This window comes from Fringilla coelebs (assembly GCF_963513975.1).
Source record: "Fringilla coelebs genome assembly, chromosome: Z".
NCBI classification, from domain to species: Eukaryota; Metazoa; Chordata; class Aves; order Passeriformes; family Fringillidae; genus Fringilla; species Fringilla coelebs.
Window position 1 is genome coordinate 62824678 of NC_140031.1, and position 22188 is coordinate 62846865.

The 22188-nt window shown below is 42.8% G+C and overlaps 3 protein-coding genes across 4 annotated transcripts in view; 2 read left to right on the top strand and 1 right to left on the bottom strand.

The window, feature by feature from the left end:
• The window catches only part of BDP1 (BDP1 general transcription factor IIIB subunit), a 52475-nt gene extending 48135 nt beyond the window's left edge, over window positions 1-4340 (bottom strand). The window contains exon 1 of the mRNA XM_084225908.1: window positions 4033-4340. Within this exon, the coding sequence (XP_084082034.1) occupies window positions 4033-4208 (176 nt within the window). The 5' untranslated portion in view covers window positions 4209-4340. The remainder of the gene's footprint in view (window positions 1-4032) is intronic.
• Window positions 4341-4707: 367 nt separating this feature from the next.
• Window positions 4708-9109, top strand: SERF1A (small EDRK-rich factor 1A). The gene is made up of 3 exons (XM_084225914.1): window positions 4708-4850; window positions 7974-8082; window positions 8600-9109. The coding sequence occupies exons 1-3, from the start codon at window positions 4844-4846 to the stop codon at window positions 8670-8672; spliced, it is 189 nt and encodes a 62-aa protein (XP_084082040.1). The 5' UTR covers window positions 4708-4843; the 3' UTR covers window positions 8673-9109.
• Window positions 9110-10671: 1562 nt separating this feature from the next.
• On the top strand, window positions 10672-16155 carry SMN1 (survival of motor neuron 1, telomeric). Of its 2 annotated transcripts, none has more exons than XM_084224631.1 (9): window positions 10672-10743; window positions 10824-10895; window positions 10983-11108; window positions 11392-11592; window positions 11967-12113; window positions 13161-13232; window positions 13754-13867; window positions 14875-14959; window positions 15579-16155. In XM_084224631.1, exons 1-8 carry the CDS (start codon window positions 10705-10707, stop codon window positions 14929-14931), a joined length of 828 nt encoding a protein of 275 aa, XP_084080757.1. In that variant the 5' UTR covers window positions 10672-10704; the 3' UTR covers window positions 14932-14959; window positions 15579-16155. The 2 variants fall into 2 exon arrangements, with proteins under 2 accessions (XP_084080757.1, XP_084080758.1); XM_084224632.1 differs by having other exon boundaries at window positions 11392-11565.
• The last annotated feature ends 6033 nt before the right edge of the window (window positions 16156-22188 follow it).

A 22188-nucleotide genomic window follows, 5' to 3' on the forward strand; every position in this document is an offset into this window, starting at 1 on the left:
AATGCTAATCACTGATCTACAAGCTTGCAACAGCAACACATTCTCACACCCCACCTCTTTTTTTGGAAGGCTCTCTCCTTTCAGATGAAAATACCAGCACCATAAAGCCTTATAAAAATTACTCACATAACACAGGCAATATATTAAAAACACTTCAACAAAGCTGTATGTAACAGCGGTTTGATGACTTTTATTACAACAAAAGTAAACATTCCTCTTACACATTTGCAAGTAGATGGTATGTAAACTGTGACGTCCAGAAAAACTTCAGCAAACTGTTGCTTACACTTAACACAGAGTTAGAATAGCTCTTAGTTTCCCTGGAAAACTTTGTATGTGAATACTTTTTCTATCACTTATGCAGAAATAATTTTCAAATTGCAAGTAAAATTGCCGACCATTATGATCATTCCAAATCTGCTGACTCCACCAGTGTTCAGCTTCATGGCTGCTGCCCACAGTAAGACTGCAGTGTAATTATAACTGAGTCATAAAGAGAGTTTTTAAATTTTATGTTGGAACTATGCCTTGTTTCTGTATGTAAGGACAACCATAGTTCACTTACACATTTTTAAAAATGGTGGTTAGAAGTAAATGTTTTCCCAGAAATATAAAAAAGTATAAACACACAGTCAAACTTTTCAAAATTCTCTCTGGCTACCTTCTATGATTCAGGCAAATGCTGCAGATGATGTGTTTGCATTTAGCAGCCTCTGTTAAATGGCTGAATCAATTTGTCCTACACTGTGAGTTCATACACATTTTTAGTACAGAACATCCTTGGGCAAAAGGGCTTATTACATGGTGCCTTTTTAGGTGTTTTGAATGAGATTTTGCAAGTTCCATTCAACACCCACTGTTCTTTGTATAGCAGGAGACAATGGAAAATAATTCTTCATCGACCTTCTCCACACCATCTATGTTTGTGGAGTTTTTAATCAGAGTGCAGCACTGCACTCTGATTTCTGAACAGTTAAATAAAATCTAACAGAAAGCATATTAAAAAATTAAATTCTCTTACAGAATTTTCACTTCCCTGATATTTAACAAAAATTCTTCAGTATATAGAAAACAAAACAATGTAAAGCGACTGATGCTACAGACACAGTCCTGAGCAGCTGTGAGTGAAGAGATCAGTGTCCGCCCCCTCCACTTCCACTCAGGAAGAAGTTGTAGATTGCAATGAGGTCTCTCCTCCAGGCTGAACAGAACAAGTGACCTCACCCACTCCACATTAGCTCCACCTCAAGGCCCTTCACCGTCTTTGTTGCCCCTCTTCAGATGCTCTCTAACAGCTCAATGTCTTTCCTACACTGTGGTACCCAGAACTGCCCCCAGCACTCGAGATGAGGCTGCCCCAGTGCAGAGCGGAGCAGGACAATCCCCTCCCTTGGTCCCTCGAGGACCTGAGGGTCCTGGTCTGTGGCAAGTTGAATGTGAGTCAGCAGTGCCCTGGCAGCCAGGAGAACCACCCATGCCCGGCTGTGATGCTGTGCCTGATGCACCCCAGGACACGGGTGGCCCTCCTGGCTGCCAGGGCACTGCTGACCTACATTCAACTTGCCACAGACCAGGACCCTCAGGTCATTTTCCTCCAGTTTCTTGTTCCCCAGTCTGTCCATACACTCAGGGCTGTCCTGCCCCAGGCGCAGAATCAGGCACTTTCCCTTTTTGAACTTCATATGCCTGGTGTTTGCCCAGCCCTCCAGTTTGTTGAGGTTTCTCTGCAGGGCCTCCCTGTCCTCAAGGGAGTCAACAGGTACCGTGTGCATTTTGTATCATGTGAAACTTAATATACCTTTGAAACCTGTGTCCAGGTCATTTATGAAGTTGTTGAAGAGCATAGGGCTGAGGGTGGAACCCTGTGGAACCCAACAGTGACAGGTCACCAGTCTGATGTCACCCATTCACTGTAACCCAACCCATGAATCAGTTCTTCACACATCCCATGATGTGTTCATCCACGTGTGTGCTGAATGTTTTGTCCAGAAGGAAGGATAGTGTGAGAGCCAGTATGGAAAGTTCTACTGAACTCCAAAAAGATTACATGGACTGGTTTCCCCTGGTCAGCTAGGTAGGCTACCCTGTCAGAGGGCTATATGGCAAAGGCCTTTTTTTAGGCCATAGATCTGAGTTCCTTTCAGAGTCGCACTGATATCTAGTTTTGAAACTTAAAATTATATTACACTGAGGCAGCTATTAAATTACAAACACAAAAGTCTTTTACAAATCTGCTGAAACAGTAGCCTCTAAGTGAAAAATAGTAAAAATTTCTTCATTTAAAAAAAATCAAATAGCAAAATATCCACTAAGGTGATTGCTGTAACATAAAAACTTTATAAATACAAACATCCTGAAGCACAATGCAAAACAAGTAAAGATGAAAGATACAAGTTGAATAAAAGGCAGGATGGGTTTCCTAAAGACATGACATGCCAGCTAATCTGATACCTGAATTTCCAGCCACTCAGACAGAAGACACTAACACTGTTTCATCATACTGTCATAAGGGGCAAGCATCAACTAAAAGAATAAAGGTATTTATGAAAGACTCAAACCCAGCTGTACAAAAGAAGTGTGAATGTTGTTCTGAAGAGCAATTATCAGCCTGAGGACATGTCCTGAAACACTGATCTGTACTGCCTTTGGTGGGGACAGAGTTAACTTCTTTCACAGTAGCTCACACGGCGCTGTTTCAGGTTTGTGACACAACAGCCCTGACAGCCCATCCCTGTTTTCAGCTAATGCTGAGCAATGATTGTGCAGCACCAGGCTCACTTCTCACACTGCACCGTGGCTGATCACACTGGGGATCAGCAAGAAGCTGGGAGGGGACATAGCCAGGACAGCTGATGTCAGAAGATTGAAGGGCTATCCCACAACATGTGGCATTGGGCTCCTCAGTAAAGGCAGAGGAAGAAGAAAGAAAGGACATTAGGAGTTATGGCATTTGTCTTCCCAAGTACCTGTTAGGAGTGATCAATCCCTTCTTTCCTGGAGACAGTAAAGCACCTGTAGGTAGTGGTGAATGAATCCCCAATTCTGCTTTGCTTATGTGCACAGGTATTTCTTTATCTATTGAACTGTCTTTACGTTGACACACCTTTTCTCACACTTTTGCCGTTTTGATTTTCTGCCCAACTCACAAGGATGGGAGGGGCAGGGGTGTGGGGAAGCAAGCAGTAAACTGCGTGGGGTTTAGCAACCAGCCAGGCTTAACCTACAACAGGGAGGTCCTCAGGGAGACCCAGTTCTAAGGCCAACTTTACCATGTGCTTCCATTACAATAAAAAGCCCTTTAAAATCTTTAAAAATAGGCAAAAACCCTGCAATAAGGGAGAAAGTCCTCCCTTGCCAATGCACTCCTTGCTGTAGGAATGCAAAATCAAACTCATCTGGTTACAGAGCACAAAGAATTTTTGCTGCATACAGCTAACCAGGGCTTCTGGCTGCTGTTGAAACACATATAACAAGTGCTGGACCACATTAGGCCCCTCCTTTGCAGTCTTCACTTACAGAATCACAGGAGTAATTGGGCTGGAAAACACCTCAAGATCGTCAAGTCCAGCCTATGACCCAACATCACCTTGTCAACCAGACCACAGCGCTAAATGCCAGATCCAATCTTTACTTAAACTCCTCCAAGATGGTGACTCTACCACCTCCCTGGGCAGCCCATTGCAATGTTATTCCAAGCACCTGCTGCACAACGGCAGTGAAGAAACGCGGGATCATCTCAGGCTGCGAAGACCCACAAGTCCTTGTCTCACAACCCTGGACGCGCAGTCACCGGGCACCGACCGCACGCGTCTTCCACGAGGTCTGCAGGACGAGCCAGCGCCCTACCACAGCACTGACAGCCAGAGGGTGACAGGCCACGGCAACCAGCGCTATGCAGAGCCACCCTACTACCTCCTGGGATCCGCCGGCTCCCTGCCCTGAACAGCCCCGTCCCGCTGCCGGGAATCCGCGGCCCAGGGCTCCCGGCGGCCCGACACACTGCCACGCCAGGGCGAGATGGGCGAGGCTCACCTCTCTGCCCGCCGCGCGTCCGCCGATTCCGCCGCGGTCCCTGCTCCGTCCGCCGCCGGGGTGTCCGAACCTGGGGGTGCCGGCGGCTCCGGGTCCACCCCGCTAGCGCCGGTGGCGGCGGCCCTGCCCGGGGGCCGCACATTGGGTCGCACGGTGAGACGGGCCCGCCGGAACATGGCGGTGGCGCCGGGAGAGGCGCGCGCCGGGCGCTCCCGGGACAGGCGCGCGCGCGCCCGCCCGCCCGCGAACTCGGCGGCGTCAGCAGCGCGCGGCGGCGTGGACCCGCAGACGGTGCGAGCCCGGCCGGCTCTCGGCGTGCCGCCCCGGCGGCGCGCCCCGCGACGTCATCAGCGTGCGCCGACTAGGAAAGGGTCGGCAAGAGGCGGAGCCTCTACGGTGCAACCAATAACGGCGCCGTAGCCGCCTGTAAGGCCCAGGCAGCCCCTCAGCCGCGGGACCCCCGGTTCAGCTGGCTCTCAGAAACTCTCCAGGCTCCCGCTTTATCCCCGAGCATAGGCTGCTAAACCAAACCCCCACACCTCCCCCTCACACGCAGGCCCGGGCGGGCGCACCGCACGAACTTCTCAGGGCTCCCGGACTCGGGGCGGGAGGCAGCGGCGCGCGTCCCGCTGATTGGGCCGGGTCCGCGCGGCGCCGTGACATCAGCGCCCAGCGAGGCCATAAGGGGCAGCGCGGCGGGCGGCGCCTCAGACGGCTCCGGCGGTGGAAGCGGAGGGTTGGAGCTGCGGGGCGCGTGGTTAGCGGTTGTGGTGGGAGCCGTAGCGGTGCTGCGTGGTCTGATCATCTCGCCATGACCCGTGAGTACTGGGAGCTGCTTGGGGCCTGTCGGGTGGCGAAGTGGGCGGTGGGACTTGAGCCGCTCTCCCGGCATGGGCCGTTCTAGGCACGAGCGCGTTGCCGAGGGCAGTCCGGCTGGAGGTGATCCCTGGGCCGGGGTCTGGGAGTCGGGTGCTCTGTGAGGCCGCTGCCGCATCTGGCTCGCTCCGGTCTCGGCGTCCCACCAGCGAAATCTCGCCTGTAGTGAGTGCGTGAGAAGGAGGCTTTTTCCCACGTCCTGCCGCCGTCCGAAGCTGGAGGCGAAAACATCCTCCTCCGCCTTCTGGCCTATCAGTGGTGGCGGGACCGGGGGGAGAAATTAAGGTAATGATAGGCTGGAACAACAGGCACATTTCATGTCAGTCCCGGCTGCCACCCAGACTGAAAATAAAGGACTTTTATATCAGTGCTGAGCTTTGAATACTATGCTGTTTATGCTGTGGTTGTTGAGGCTGTTGTTGAAAGAGCAAGAGCACTCGGTAAATCGTCACCGTGTTCCGTGCTGGCCAACAGCAGTGTTCGTACACCCGCTCTAAAATGGCGGAGAACTGTGAACCGGACCCAGGATGCTCCGGCTCCCCTCACTGCTGGGAGTGCTCCTGTGCCTTCCGCCTGTTATGTCTGGCAGCACAGAAACTCCTTGTGTTTAATTGAGCTCGTACTTTCGCATTTACTCGAAAAAACCCACAGTTTGAGGCTGTGCTTTCACATTCATCTCGAAAATACACACTTATGAGGGCACACTGCTGCTGAAGTGCAGCCGAAGACCTGGAACCTAAATAGTTTGTCCACAGAACACAACAAAGAAGCGCATTTAGGATTTTTGTTGGCATCTTTCTTCTCCTGGAGTTAGAAGAGCAAGGACAGGTTGAAGTAAGGTGTATGTCTTGCATAAGTAGGCCTGGATGGAGATAGTGAGGAGGAATGTATGAAAGTGTTTAAGCAAGAGGAGTATACTGCTCTTTTTGTGGTAATTCATGCTTGAATTTCAGGAAGCTGAATTGTCTTCGGTTGGGACAATTTCATGGAAGATTTACGTTGCTTTATAGAATGTAGAAAACACCAGTGGTTCCCTTGATGGTAGGGACACTTATTCAGCATCCCATATGAAGTAATGGGACCAAATAGTCCTTGGCAATGTTTACTTGGAAGCACTAATGGTAGAAGTAAGGTTTTCGTCAGAGAGTTGTTTGGTATTCTATGCTTTGTGTGCATTCTCTATTGCTCAGCTTTTCTACCTTCTCTGCTTTGCTGCGGCAGCTGCTTTTCAGTGATACAATTGAGTTCTGTTCCTACATTTAAAACCTTACCATGTGCATGCAGAAACTCTGCAGTGCCCATTCTCAGTGTTTGCTTGGAAAACAAGGAAGAACCGGAGTTTAAGGGTGGAGAGTAACTGCTCCTAAGGAAGTGCCTGAGGTTTGGGGTGAAGGGTAATTCTGGCTTTAGCAGATCGTTTTTACTTCCTCTCTTTTTTCCTCATGATAGAAGAAGATACTTCTGTTTTTTGGGTTTTGTTTTGGTTTGCTTTGGGGTTTTTTTTTAAGCACTGTAGAAGAGCTCTTTCATTGCTGCCCAGTCCTTCATATAACGTTCTCGCCTCCTGAGCACCACAAAACCTAGGAACCATTTAAGGCCTGGAATGTGTCATCTGCTCATGAGTCATCAAGTTCTAATCAACACTAGTACTGCCAGAGACAGCTGGTTTGCTTCATCTCTGAACAAACAGCTGCCCTTCTTCTGGATGGACTTTGGGGACAGGATTCTAGAGAGGATGATGCATAGAAGTTCTCAGCTTTTCCAAAAGTTAGTACTTACGTCCTGTCACAGACAAAAGTTATCTTCCAAGACGAGCATTACCAGACAGTACATAAGAATGCACAAACCCCTGCTTCTGCAGGGTTGAGCTTGTCTACTTATTGACATGGCAGGTACCTTTGTCTGCTCAGAAATGCTGTGGGTACAAAGTGGTGGGTCATACCAGCAGGTTGTTTAAAAGTGACCTAGTCCTAAGGTGCTTTGGTAGACCAGAAATTACAAGCACCTCAAGATATCTGGCTTTGAGACTGAAAGATGGCATAGACAGTCTTAAAACTGTAGAGAGACTGAAAAGAGACAACAGAAATTATGGAGAGTGGAATTTTTATTTTTGAGTATAAAAGAATGTGATCACGTTAGTTCAACAGAACAAATGATTATGCGTAGCATATCTGGAACACTGTCAGTCCAAAAGAAGTAGAGCAAGAAGTACCAAGCCAGTGAACCAGGTCTGGCAGGTAGGAGCAAAATAGAACTAAGGAAGAGAATACTGAGGAGAGATTGCCAGCTAATGCAGAAGAGTTTTCAGTCTGTGGCCATTGCCTGGAAGACCCTGAGTATTTAGATGGATAGTTTTGATGTTGTGCCCTCAGGAGCTTTGTGTGATCAAAGAGATTGCATTCCTATCTTGTTGGCAGTTTGTTGAGTTTGTAGTCATGGGGAAAGCTGTGTGTTCCCTGAAGAAGTGTCCTCTCTACTGACAGTGATGTGGGTTTGTGACTTTATATACATATGGAAGTAATGTTACTCTTCTCACTTTTGTTGGAAGTAATGCCACCTAGTTGCTAAGGCCCAGGCTTAAATTCTGTACTTTACTTCAAATTAAAAAAAACTTTTAAGGTCATCTCTTCAATAGTATTTGAGTGCAGTCAATTTCAGTGCTGTCTTTCAGTCTAATATTAATTTGTAAGCTATATTGAATGCTGGAATCTGTTCGAGAGTGGATGACTTGGCTTTGGATGAGTTACTGACGTGATTTTGCCTAGCTTGTTGGTGTGATGGTTTTCCTTCTGCCTTTTATGGCAAACTACATTTTGTTTCTGCAAGGAATATTAGAATTTTGGTAATCTCTTAAACATGACATATAGAATTGAAAAAGTGACAACTGTGAGTCTTTAATTTCTCCTGTTGTACACTGGGAGAGGACACTGAGATAGAAGGTATGACTATACCGCCTCTACGCATTGTGCCAAAATGTACTGCCTTTATAACAGACTTTTACACAGGTACACTGTGTGGGGAAAAAACAAGTGGAAGTACTTGTTTAACTGTATATTATCTTGCAGGTGGGAACCAGCGTGAACTTGCTCGCCAAAAGAACCTGAAGAAAACTCAGGAGATCCACAAAGGCAAAAGGAAAGAAGATAGCTTGTCTGCTTCTCAGAGGAAACAGAGGTAAGATCTAGTAAAGTTGAGTAAACGTTTAGGCTGAAAAAGGAGAGGGAGATGGGTCAGAAAGAATCCAGTGTCTTAGCTGACACAGCATTTGTATACTTTGTTTTTATTCATTGGCTAATCACTTGCCAGAGCATAAACTGATGATGAAATTTTGCTGTACCTGCTGTTAAAAAGATGTGTTTTTATTATGTCCTGTAAAGCTTTTTAATTTTTTTACCAGTTTTTTGCCTAATGCAAACAGGAAAAGATTGTGTAATGCTTTCTTGAAGATGTTTGATCAATTTTGTCCTTTACTTCTAAAGCCGAAAGACTTATATGAGGTCTACTAATCAAGTAAATTGTCTGCCTCATGGAGTGATGCGTGCACTGAAAAAATCGGGGTAATAAAATCACTGTGCTTCTGGCTAAATGAGAAATTATTTTTTCCTTTGTCAGGTGGGGGTTACTAAAGGGAGGGAACTCTGCTTAGAAGAATTGAGCCTGTATCTGATATCCAACTGGGTTTTTTTCACAGGGACTCTGAAATCATGCAGCAAAAGCAAAAAGCAGCTAATGAGAGGAAGTCTCTGCAGGCAGGAGCAAAATGAGCTGCCGCTATGGAGAAGATAGAGTGCACCGATGGAGCAGAAGGACCTAGAAGATCATTCATAAAAGTGTCCAGCCATTAAATGATTAAACGTTTATTGTGCAGAGTTGTTCAACTATCGTTAGAGTATTTTCTGGTTACCATAGGCCTAGTTGTCTACAGTTCTCTTTCAAAACTGACTACACTCTTCTGCATGTCTGTGAATAAAAGTAGCAAGCAATAGCTTTATTCTAGCTTTTGCTGCATTTGTTAGTTTTACTTAATGGTTCCAGTAACAGAATTTCTGAATCTACAGTTAGACCAGATTTGGTTGCATGAATTCTTGAAAGTAGAGCTTTATTCAGAATGGAACACACTTGTAAAATGTGCTTAACCTTGCAGAGGTCTGAACTGTAAATCTCAAAATATTTTTACAATAAAATGTTGCATGGAATACTGTCTAATCTGAAATGGTTATGCTTCATAATCAGTTGATTTCCAAGAAGTTACCAAGAACATAAGGAATGGATAATCTTGTGGAGAAATGCAGTATAAGAATGTAAGTGTAATATAAAGTATAAGTACAGTTTGTAAGAAATGCATATTGTAAGCACTGTTACATGCAGTTTAAGTCTGCCCTATAGGAAAAAATCCCTCTTGACTTGCAGACTTTGTTGGTGTACAAAAGTGACTCAATTTAGTCCTGATACTAACTTAAGCTGGAGGCTTGATGTTAATGAGTTCAAATGGAAGCAGATGTTGAACATGTCACACCACTAAAATTATTTGAAATTACTGCTTCAACCTGCCTCAAGAATAAGTTAGTGTGGGAAAACTCAGCCCTTGCTTCACAGGTGTGCTTGAGTATATTTTGTACTGACCAGGGGAAAACTGTTGAGGAAATTTCCCTGTCTGACTATCCAGGAGCCACTCAGGCAGTCACATTTGCACCACCTGAGCTGGGAATGAAGCCCCTTCACAGCTACACCCCTCACACAGTCAGAGCAGGATTCCTCACCAGCTCAACCCCAGGTTTCCCATAGCAGAGTCTCAGACATCCTGATGTTCAATATACTCTTGATGCAATAACTAACAAAGTCACAGCTCCACCTGGTGCCTCTACAGAGGGACTCTAAACAAAGGAACCCCTGGCTTTTATACCCTCACAGTCTAGGGCTGGGTCCTGGGTCCTGCTGTGTCTCAGTTCCCCAGCTAGTGCCATAAGTACCTTCTGTTGTGCAGTGGGTTAGCCTCTAGCCTTGGGCTCCCACTGCAGCTGCACCTGGAGCTACCTGCACTGAATGTGTTCCTCAGCAACTGATCCAGTCTCTAGAGAAAGATTTTGAAGCCTTTGCTTTTTAAACTGTGTTCCATCTAAGTGCATTCATTGATTGGTAACAGGCCTCTAACACAGCTTGAGGAGAGCTGGAAGGAAGATGTAGCCCGTGCGGGCAATGTAACGCCTGCAGTAATTGAGAAGTTAAGCAAATTCACAGAATTGTTAGGGTTGGAAGGGACCTGTGGAGATCATCCAGTCCAAACCCTCTGCCAAGGCAGGGTCACCTGGAGCACAGGAATGTGCCCAGGTGAGGGAGACATTCAATGACTTCCCTGGGCAGCCTGTTCCAGTGTTCTGCCACCTTCAGTGTAAAGTTCTCTGTCTATTGAGGTGGAACTTGTTGTGTTCAGTTAATGGCCTTTATTGCTCTCCTGTCGCTGAGCACCACCGAAAAGAGTCTGGCACCATCCTCTGGGCACTTGCCTTCGAGATATTTGTGTGTTTTGATGAGATCCTCTCTCAGTCTTCTCTGGACTGAACAGGATCAACTCCTGCAGTCTCTGGCCATAAGAGAGATGCCCCAGACCCCAAATCACCTTTGTGACCTTTTGCTGGACCTTTCCAGTAGCTCCTTGTCCTTCCCGTACTGAGGACCCCCGCACTGGGCGGCGGCGGCGGCGGCGTCGCATCCCGGCGGGCCCGGGCGCGGCCGCGCCCCTTCCGGCGGCGGGGCGGGCTCGGCGCTCGGCGCGTGCGCGGCGGCGGGCGCGCGGCCATGGCGGACGCGGTGCTGTTCCGGCGCGGCACCGGGCAGGTGGGAACGGCGGGGCGGGCCGGGAGCGGGGCCGGGAGCGGGGCCTTGCCATGGCGCTAAAGGGTGTGTGGCCTCCCCAGAGCGACGACTCGGACATCTGGGACGACACGGCCCTCATCAAGGCGTACGACAAGGCGGTGGCCTCCTTCAAGGTAAGGGGTCGGCGCGGCCGCGGCTGGATGCCGGGGCTGAGGCCGCTGGATTGGCATTTAATGGTTTTGTCATTTCTCTTCCCTAAGAATGCCTTAAAAAATGAGGAGTGCTCGGAGTCTTCAGACAAGCCGGAGCAGCGCCTGGTGATTAAGAGAAAAAACCATAAAATAAACAGAAATAGAAACAAGAGTAATACAGCGCCCCTGAAACAGGTCGTGTCACTTGTAAATGCTAGTGGTGCTTGTACCGCATGTTGTACTGCCGTATTCGGAAGTTGCTGCTTCATCACTTTGAGAGTAACATTTTGGGGTGGTGGTGTGGGGTGATACCGTTATAAATTTAAGGTTACATAGAGGAATTTCGGTAAATGCAAAGGATTTAATGTATTTACTGTATTAGGTGGGATCTATCTTTCTGGACAAAAAGTAGCATAGGAAAAGGTACATTCTGTCCAGCCATGTAGGTATTTACATGCTTCTCTTGCTTCTGTTGCAGTGGAAAGTTGGTGACAGCTGCAGTGCTGTTTGGTCTGAGGATGGTAATTTGTATCTAGCAACTATTGCCTCCATCAACCAGAAGAGAGGCACATGTGTTGTCACTTACACAGGATATGGAAATCAGGAGGAGCAGAACTTGTCTGATTTACTTCCTCCAGCCAGTGATGAAACAGTAAATGGGATGGGGCACTCTGGGGAGGTGAGGGACTTTTTCATTCTTCTGTAAAGAATTGGGAAAGCAGGAGAATCAATGTCTTTTAGTATGTCTGGTGGTACTGCTGGTGTTCAAAATGAGAAGTGATGCACAAATCTGTTGAAAACAGACACAAGTTGATGGAGGGAATGAAGGCATCCCTTTCCTTCTTGAAATCTGCATGAAAGAAAGGGAGTGGACAACAAAAAATTGACCAGTGAAAGACAACATAGCTAGAATGATGAGCAGATAAAGTTATTCCTGTGTAGGCCTGGGAGGGCTGGAGAGAGGGAAGGATGTGAATGAGACTTTCCAAGAACTAAAATTGCTTTTATAAATTCCTGTTTAGTGCATGTCATAAAAATGTCTTTGTCTTCTAGAATGAAAATAAGACTCCATATTCAACAGATGAAAGTGAAAAATCTTCCCAGTCACCTCAAAACAAAAACAACTGTGCAAAAGCAAGATTTTCCCCTCAAAACTTGAGATTTCCCACACCACCACCACCAGCCCCAGGCCTAGGAAGGGTAAGCTCAACCTTAATTGAAATAATTTATGTACCATTGCTACGCCAGGTATTACTGTGAATCCTGAGACAATATGATATTTATTATTGTCTAGAATTCAATTAGCACCGTTTTGAGAATGGATGTACAGATATGCATGTCAATATCTGCTGGTCTGCCATTTTGTAACTACCTGGCCACAGTATAGTCCTTCTGCAGTGCTGCTGTGACAAGAACCTTCTGGTCCTTAGCTAACACTTGCTTTCCAATTGCCTTTTAACTTAAAAGAGGGATATTGTTCCCTGGATTCTGGTGGTGGGATTAATGACAGCTCTGTTGATGTTTTAAGATTTTGCATTTTCTAGCCAATTGGTATGCTTCACTTTACAGCCATTAAAGGTAATGTCCACATGTCATAGAGCTCTCAGCTGTAGCTGCTCTCTTGAATTAGGAGTGAGGGGGTGTTGATACACCCCTCAGTTTTCATATTGGGTAGGAGTCTAAATATAATAGTGCAGTTGTTTTCTAAAACACGGCTTTATGTTTTCTAAATGTCACTGTTTGTGCAAGATTTTTTAATAAGGTTTTATTTTCCCTTTTTTCTTTTGTGTCAGTAGATTTGTATCTAGATCTTTATTTAAGAACATTCACTAGCACGATGGAATTTAGTCAACTTTTGCCCCCTCTGCAAATAAGCAGAAAAATCGTCTGTTTTCCCATGTGAATATTTGATCTGTTTCTTCCTGTTGAGAGTGTGACATTGACTTCCACTTAGGAAAGCCTTTTAAAAAGGCTTGTATTAACCAGAGCCCTGTTTCAGCAGTGTTTACCTCAGTGACATGAGTAATTGTACTTCTCAAGTTATGGAATGTGCCTCAGAAATAGCTATTTTCACTATTCTATACATACTATTATATGCCTGTCTGTTTTTTCATTAAATTGCTGGAATGCGTTGTGTGTTGTTCAAGTTACATGAATTGTTCCACATAATTCTCTTAAGTAAAATGCTAATACCCCAAATTCCCTTTTAATTTATACTCTTTCACTTTTTTTTTTTTCGCCATGTAGTCAGGATCAAAATTCAAGGCACCTCCATCATTTTTATCTTGCTGGCCCCCACCCTTCCCAGCAGGACCACCAGTAAGTGGCAGAAGAATGGGGAGTATGAGTATTGGTGATCTCAGCTTTTCTCACTGAATGTGCTCACTGCCTGTATTTTTAGAACACATTTGTTCTGTTTGCTTGTGTTTTTCACATATTTGTTTAACACATTCAGTTCCAAATATTATGATAATCTAACATACGAGGTCTGATTTGCACTCATTCCTGAGACAGTGAAGCTGTTGCTAAAAATACCAAGGGGTAAATTATTTGAAGAAACTACACTTTGTATTAACGGTATTTCATTGAAGAAGATAGTATTTTCCCCTAGTAACACTTTTTGTGTACACTGCTCCTGTGGAGCTACAGGAGTCTTGTTTTTCCTAGTCTTTGGAAATTACATGTGTTTAGGAAGCATCATCTCTTGACTCCTATTCAGAGAACAAACTGAGGATATGTTCGTGTTTTTCAGTTTTATGTTTTAATCTTTTAGAATTAGGTGCTCTCTAATCTGGGAAACACCCTATTGAAACACAGACATTTCCTTTGTGATTCCTTAGTTGATTCCTCCTCCTCCACCACCCATGATGCCAGACTCTGCTGAGGACGATGAAGCATTGGGGAGCATGTTGATAGCCTGGTACATGAGTGGTTACCACACTGGATATTACCTGGTATGTGCTGCTGTGGTTTTGAAGTGACTTGGTTGTTTTGCAGTGTTATTGGTGCTCCTGTTTGCAGCAAGAAGCCATACAGGGAGGGCTGCTTTTTAGGTCTCTTATTCTGATTTACAGTCACTACATTTAGAGGTGTTTTGTATTGTGTAAGTAACTGAGTTGAGTAGAATTCATGTAAGCCAGCATATATATATATATATATATACATACACACACACACACACACACACACACACACACACATACATACATACATACATACATACATGCATATGTGTATATGTATGTATGTGTGTGTATATACATACATATATACATGTATATATGTACTATATCTAGAGAGAGATAGATTTAGTTGATGTTTTAGTACTTTGTTCGACTGGAGGGGTCCTGTCTACTTTTTTTAGCCACTGTTTTACAGCCATTCTAAAATGACCAATTCTGTCTTTGTAGACAGGTAGAGTAAGTACAATTATTTTTCAGTAGTCTTCTATGTATTTTCTTTCAGTATGAGTGGTAGTATCACATTTAAGATCAGATTTGGCACTTTTGCAGAGATTGTTTATCAGTAATTGTTTCATGTCATTGAAGGTCCAGTAGAAACTGTCAACATATTTGTGAAAATCTGTGACATGTATTATTGATTCATATTTTCATCTGTGCACTTATGAAGAAAATTATGTGATGAACTCTTTGCACTGCGGAAGTTGGAAAAGGAGGATTTTATGCTTCAGATTACGTATAAATGTGGATTGCTTTAATTTACTTTCAGTTGAACAAGTATATATTTGAAATTATTTTGTATAGCCTCTGATTATAAAGAGAGCATGTAGTTGAGCTTTTATTGTTTCTAAACTGCCCGTTTTGATTTTCAAAGAAAGTTTAAAACTGTTTGTGATTTGTTGAGGACTGAAAAAGATTGTCCAGAAATGTTTTTGTTCTGCGACTAAAGCTTTTATTTGCATGTGGGCCAAACCAAGATTTTACTGAATTGTATCCTGTAGGGTCTAAAACAAAGCCGAATGGAAGCATCGATGGAGAGACAAACACATACAAAGTAACCACATACCCACGTTGTTCTGAAGGATTGTAAGTATTGCAGCTTTATGGTGAATGAAGATACAGTCAAGTTTTGAATGCCCTTCAGAAACATCTTGGCTTTGGGACTTCCATCCATTTTTACGGCTATCTGAAAAGGCTCCTGCTGCCAGTAGTAATCCCTTCTTTGCAGCTGTGGAATTGTAGTTTTTGTAGCGAGAATGAAGGAAAGTATTCATTACTCTGATGAGAGTTCTAACTACAGCATCTGTCTACATCATGATTAACAGTGCAGTTTATTTGAATTATTAATGATTCATAGTGGGCTGGTTTTGGAACAAAAGGTTGTAAGTGAAATGCAGTTTTTTCATCTGTGTTTCTTTACACAGATGGGAAGGTTGTAGCTAAACTTTGTTTTCAGGACAAATTCAGTTTGGTAATGTTGAGCAGTTCTGTTCTCAGTACTTCAGTACCTATGCTTTTATTTTAAATGCTTTGTCCAGAATTCTCCAGTGTATTGTTCACTTCCTTATAAAACAAAACTATATTCTCCTGGGGAATTGTTTTCTGATTTTCTCTGACACCATGTAATTTCTGTGTAATATAGTAGTTCTTTGTGTGTTGAAAACAAAAAAGCTCTTTTATACTAATTTTTGCTTCTTTTTTAAAGCCAGGTACAAATCTTTTCCACTGAGAAGTGTGTATCACTTATGCATTGGTGGCTGATGGTGAAGAACTGAATTTTATCAAGACAATTAGTCATAACATTTTCTTAACACTGAGCTGTCCCTGTTAACAAATAAATGGCTTCAGACTAGTAATTAAATGTGCATTGAAATGAGCTCTTTCTAGAGACTTCTAGTCAAATGTATTTCAAAGTACTGCAGCAACAAAATACTTTTTACTTCCCTGAGGCCATTTCAAGTCTTCTTACTACATGATAGATTTAACTGTTTTGTCCTCATGTGATCGATTTCGTATATCTCTCGACACGTTTTGCATTCCTCAGACTTTCTGTCTGAATGGCAGGACCAGAACAATTGATTATGGCACCCTCTTAGGAGAGAGAGAGCTATGGCAGCAACGTGTGTTACAGTGGCCACTGGTGGCACTGGCATGGAAAACAGAGTACTGTCATAGTAGGAGGGACATCTAACAGGTCTGATGAGAATCATGAAATATGACAGCTTTTTTCAGGAAGGCTATTGTCTTGTTGCAAATGTATGAATAAAGTTCTACTTCTTAAACATTGAGTTTAGCAATGTATTTTGTTTTGGGGTGGTTTTTGTTTTGAGCTTCCATAGCATCTCTTGATTGGATAAATGGCTGAAATACAGCAGAAAGTCTTGATGTGTTGCCTTTTTCTAAGTACCATTACTGAAAGCAAAATAGGGAAAGCCTGTGGAGAGGTAAGTATGGACATAGGTTTCAGCCCTTACAATGTAGGGCTGAATTTTACTCTACTCTGCTCTTAGTAGGGGCTGTAGCCACAAAACCAGGCAGTAGTTTAGTTAATGCCAGTGGTTTGCTTTTCAGTGAAATAAGGTGTGAACTTTACTGCACTCACTTTCTTTTCCTACTGTGGTCATTTGTCAAAAATTCAGTTTTCCCACAAGTAATTGAGCAAAAAAAGACTTACTCATAACTTACATAAGCTACTTAGAAAGTTTTTTTTTTTTAAATTGTCTAGATGATGTAAATTAAGACTGATTGCAATGAGGCAAAGGTCCTAAATCATCTTTTCAGATTACTGAAGAGGCAGAACTGCCCTCTGCTTCAATCAGTTGTGTTCGTGTCAGGCATTGCTAGAAAAACTAGCTTTCATCAGTTTTAAACTCTAGTAAAATCTAGCATACAACAATTTTACTGTAGTTCTGACTTCAGTAAAGGGGCTTACGTTTTAACCAAATTATTCATGTAACTGATTTAACTGCAAGCAAAACAATGGATAGAATATTAACAAAAGTGTGTACAAAAGAGACAAATGGTTCACACAGGAGTGCTCACCACACTGAGAACTCCCAACAGCTTGCTGGTCCCAGGATATGTGACCTGGAAAGGCTCCTTCTCCCATCCCCATTGAAGATGTGAGGTGGTATAGAATAATCTGGGACTCCTGGCTGCTGGAAAAATTAACTTTATCGTGGCTGGAACTAGGACAATGCTTATTTGCAATGGAGATGTATAGTTAATAACACAAGAAGACAAGGAAAAAAGAAAACTGCAGACCCTAACACTTTCAAGGTTTACTAGGCTTGAAAAACAGGTGAAAGGAGCAAAACCCATTGGCAAGGTAATTTTAAACTCCTACACCAGGGATCCTTCATCATGATGCTAGACATTTTAAGGGCCTATGTATCAAGGAGCCAACCCACCATTGCTGTTGTCACAGGACCAGACAATCGAGGAACAGTGATGAAAAGCCACCATTACTGCAGCTCTGGCTGTGCTCTAATGTGTGATCATGTGGATAATGGCCACTTCTCTGAAAGGAGATGCATTACCAAGTATTCTAAAGAAATTTCTGCAACATAGTGATTTGCTAACAGCTTTCCAAGCTTCTGGAAACCTCCATAGTTAGCTACTTTCACTGCAAAATCAAACAGAGAGCAATAGGGATTTAAAGATGCTCTAAGGCTGTATGAAACATGAATAAAAAAACAGTGAAGCTGAGATACAGTACATTAAAAATAGAACAAATTTGTTGCTGCTAGGTTGAAAAAAAATAGTAGAACTTTGAACTCTCCACATTTGAGCATTGTGATAGACTGAGGAGACTATCTGATAAAGGATACTCTAGCAGGCATATCAGTGCCTACTAGAATAAGATACCAGTGTGTTTACAAGTGTTCAAATACCACTTTTAACAAAACAAAGCAAATAAAACACCCACTTGTGCAGCCACTGGAGGTCAGACATCAGACCAGCTCTGCAGAGCGTGAGATACCAAGCATAACAATCTCTCTCAGGCCTCAGTACCATCATAGGAGCTTTCCAGCCTTGCCTTATGGTCACCCTACTTACAAGATGTGACTCCTCTACTTAAGTCACTATATATACTGAAATATATGTCAAAAATAAAGGAAAATAATATGACAGACTTGGCATTTGTTTATAGGAAAAAAAAAAACCAACCAAACATCTTTCCTGGCCTAATATGGTAGTTTTAAGACTATACTAGAAAAGAATTACATTCAAAAAACATTTTGAAAACATTTTGAGAATTTTAAAAGCTAGGGCATATAAGCTAATATAACTAGCAACAAAGTTATAAAGCTCTATTTTAAGTCAGTCTATTTTTCCACGGCTTATTTTTCTTGTAATTTCCATTGCTTTGTAGAAGGGGAACTAAGAAGGCATTTCAGTAGAGGTCTCAGCAAAGTCTGGTATGTAAGCAGGCTGAATACTCTTTGAGGAGCAAGACATTTTGGGCTGTGTATAGAACATGCAGGAGGAAGAAGTAATAATTATTAAAAATGATGATTTGCAATTGTAAAGTATACAAACAGAAGATAATTTTATCCTGAAGCAGTGTCCTCTCAGACATGTTTTTTCATTTGAAATTCCCTCCTTTAAACTCACCTACCTATAACAGGCTGTCATCCTGCAGTCACAGGATAAATGGGAAGCATCTGAGGTGCAGCAGTTGTAGATACTGCTAAACCTTCAGTTTGGCTGTAGACTTTATTCTTTTACGCTGCAGGAAGAATGAGCTCCTTCAGATAAAGAAAAACAATGAAATTTTATGCTGCAGAGAGAAGATTACCTTTTATGTTAAAGATTAAACAACTATATAGTTCTTGAATATTGTGCCAAGGAGTGACAGCAGCAGATGCAAGTAAAAAAATCCATTACAATTTAGATTTTCAGCAATAGGTTACTATCTGCTTTCCTTTCTCAGGTCTGCCCATGCTGTTGTTCACTCTGTAACTCAATAGTTTATAAAGGTCATCAACAGAAAAGGCAAACTACGTCTCCAGAGAGGATGTAAGAGGTCTCATGAGTACTTTAGAGATACAAGGAATTTTCTGTTGACAAACTCAAGGCACCCACAGGAAAGGAAGGGGAGGGGGGACAGGGCAGAAACAAAAGGTAAACCTCCTTTCTCAAAATGCAATACATTTCATCCTTCCCCTGTTCCCTATAAACCTGCTTTTTGCAGTTGGACTGTGTTTGGATTTCAGAGGTGCTGAACACCTCTGATTCTAGTTGAGGACAGGCATTCATCTCACTCAGCTCATCCCTCTCAGAAGGACCTGAGCACACGCCCGTCCTCACATCTGCTCTGTGAGACCTCATTCCACTGCTGTTACTAGACCTGTCTAGTAACACCAGATAAATAAGTAGGTGTCCAGATAAATGCTCTCTCCTTTCTAAAACCATAGCCTCCTTGCCACTCTTTGCTCTGGTTTTCATCTCAGACAAGGCTAAGGCAATTTCATTTCAATTCCCTTGTCACAACTTTTGCAAAAGCCATTCTCATTTTCCAGCTGCTTTACTTTCTTAATGGAAAGCCAAGACAAGATTGTAGCTAGGCACCAGGCTTACATTGAACCTCTGTCCCACCTGCATTGGAAAGTGGATCTTTTACTTGTCCTGTGTTTATGTAGCTAACCAGCTCAGTTCAAGCTTATGTAAAACACCTGGCTTTAGTAAGAGCAGTGGCTTCTACATGGGCTTCTTCAAGCCAAGTTTTTTAAAAAAGGCTGGTCAGACTCCTCCATCCTCAAAGATGCTCAAAGTGAGATTGCCTTTGCAATCAAAGACACTTGATTAGTTAGGAAAGCATTGGCCTGCTATCACATTCTCAAAATCAGGGACAGAACTGGATTGCCAGCATCTTGGGCTTACTGGAAAACAAAACAAAATCTGGAGCTGAGGGTAGATCCAGCCATACCTGAACTTCTTTCTCAGAAAAAGTTTAGATGGCAAGCAGGTCCTTTCTGCGCTTCATGTCTTAATGGGAGGGTCTCCCTGATTAGCTTTGTCTGAAGCTCCCATTCTGACCATGACAGAAAGCATTATTCAAAAAAATGAAGTTTTTTAAACAAAGAAAACAAAAGGCTCAAAATCTCTGGCAAATGAAGTGGATAAAATAAAATCAGGCTGGTAAAAAAATAAAATGAGAATAGCTAAACTAATTTAAATCTTCTTCCAGTCAGCAGGAACAAAAAGTCTGTGAAGAGACCTTACAGAGCCATCTGCTAACCAGGCTGTAAAGGAACCTTTCCAAAGGGACAACACAATTGCAGAGGATTTGAAGTTACACTTTCTGTAATAATTCATTAATGTATACTGCAGATGAATTCAGGGAGATTCCCACTGTCTAAATCAGAAAAGGGGAGAGTATATAGCAGAAGGTAGATCCAAAATCAAAGCAATTATCGCTCAGTGGGGAAAATATATTGCCAATTTTTCAAGAGCAGTCTGCATGTCTGGGGTAGAGGAAGAGACATTGTATCTGTAAGGCTGACATCTGTTACAGACTAATAAGCAGAAAAAATATAATTATGTCAGTGTAAAAACCCACAACTGATCTACATCTCAAGCAGTGCATTTGAAAGAAGTCCCCTCAACTCAAAAAAAAAAAAACTGCATTAGAACAAGAAAAGGTGCAGGGAACACAGTAAGAAGGATAAAGTAGAATAGTTTTTGCCTGAGGATTGAGTGAGTTGCCTGTATTCTTCATCATGAGAATGAGAGCATTTATGGAGGATACAGTGCTTTGCCAAATGATGCATGAAAATAAAGTGTGTAAGTAGACTTTTGCTATTCTATAAATCTACAATCCCTCCCAGCTTTGCTTTTAATTACCTCTAAAGGAAAGCCCAGCTCTGGCAAGTAAATCAGGGTTTGTTCCTCTGGCATAAAACAGCCGTCTCTCAAAGGACTGCATCCTGCACACTGTACCTGTAATTGTCTCTGCTGGGTTCTTCAGCTTCTGAACATTGATGTCATACTTTGAAATATTACCCACACTTTTTGCCCAGGACAAATTCACAAGGGGGACAGAATTTCTTGTGCTGTTCACATGGGGTACAACAAACCATCATGGGAAATAAAACTAACCCACAGCAAAAACTGCACATTAGACTGAAAAAGGGTATGTGAAAAAAACTAGCAGCTGCCATTTCCATCAAAGACCATGATGAATGAGATATATAGGACAAAAAGAACTTTATCATACTCATTTCTTATCGTAGGTTTTAACTCCTCTGCAGTTGCTCATGGACTTCCTGGAAATCTGTCTCCATGTATTTGCCTAACTTGAGAAAATCAAAGACTACATGTGGGAATGAGTGTGAAGCAGAAAGATTTAATTGTTATTTGTCTCTGCTACAGGATCTTTTTTGACATTTTTTGGAAAAACAAGACTACTAAATTATATTATGTATGTCTTTTAGAAAACATTCATCATCACCTCTCTTTCTGTAATAACATAGTTTCTACAGGTTATAAAAAGTTGATTTTAACTTACTAAGAAGAGATAAGATAACTGCAGAGATAGTATCAACAGGTGTGTTATTAAATCTGATTAGCCAAACTGAAACTGCTGTGAACTCCAATTGACTGGTGCCTTTACAATGACAATAGCAACTATTAAGAAGGTGTTACAACCAAAATGGAGGGAAAGAAGACATGAGACTTGAGCAAGATGGCAGAGGCAATTAGCAGATCCAAAGAACTTCAGCCTGTAGCTTAAAAACCTCAGTGAACAAATATGCCTCACAATCTTAATTCTTCCATCTCAAAGCCATTACTGAATGTTGATAGCACAGTTTGAATTTCTGCTTAGATTAAGGAAAAAAAAAACAGGTGGCAGAACATACAATTCTGTCATGTTGTTATTAGTATTGTGGTAAGACAATGATAGAAAATACTTTGCTCTGTGATGGTTCAGAATGTAGCAGACATGTCTGCAGTTCAGCTATATGTATTCAAATTCTGCTCCCTGTAAGTCTAAAGAGCTTTGTTTTCTCATGTAATTGAGGGATGGTAAAGATTTGTGACATTTACCAAACAAATTCATCCTTAAGAAAGTTATTCTAAATCCAGGATCTCAAATCTGCTTTTTTTTTTTTTTTTTCCTGTCTATAAAAGTCATATTCCTCTTTCATCCAAATCCCAAGCCAATAAGTGCTAAGGTCATTATAAAAGACTTCTAGTCCTACTGTATTTTGAAAAATTACTGTGGTGGGTTGCCCCTGGCTGGACAAGTGGTGCCCACCGAATCTGCTCTACCCAATCCTCCTTAGCTGCACAGGGGAGAGGAGACACAA

Coding starts and splice junctions, on each gene's coding strand:
- SMN1 (XM_084224631.1), top strand. CDS start 10,705: ATGGCGGACGCGGTGCTGTTCCGGCGCGGCACCGGGCAG. Junction 11,593..11,966: donor GGATGGGGCACTCTGGGGAG/GTGAGGGACTTT, acceptor TTTGTCTTCTAG/AATGAAAATAAGACTCCATA. Junction 13,868..14,874: donor ACCACACTGGATATTACCTG/GTATGTGCTGCT, acceptor TGTATCCTGTAG/GGTCTAAAACAAAGCCGAAT.
- SERF1A (XM_084225914.1), top strand. Junction 8,083..8,599: donor GCTTCTCAGAGGAAACAGAG/GTAAGATCTAGT, acceptor TTTTTTTCACAG/GGACTCTGAAATCATGCAGC.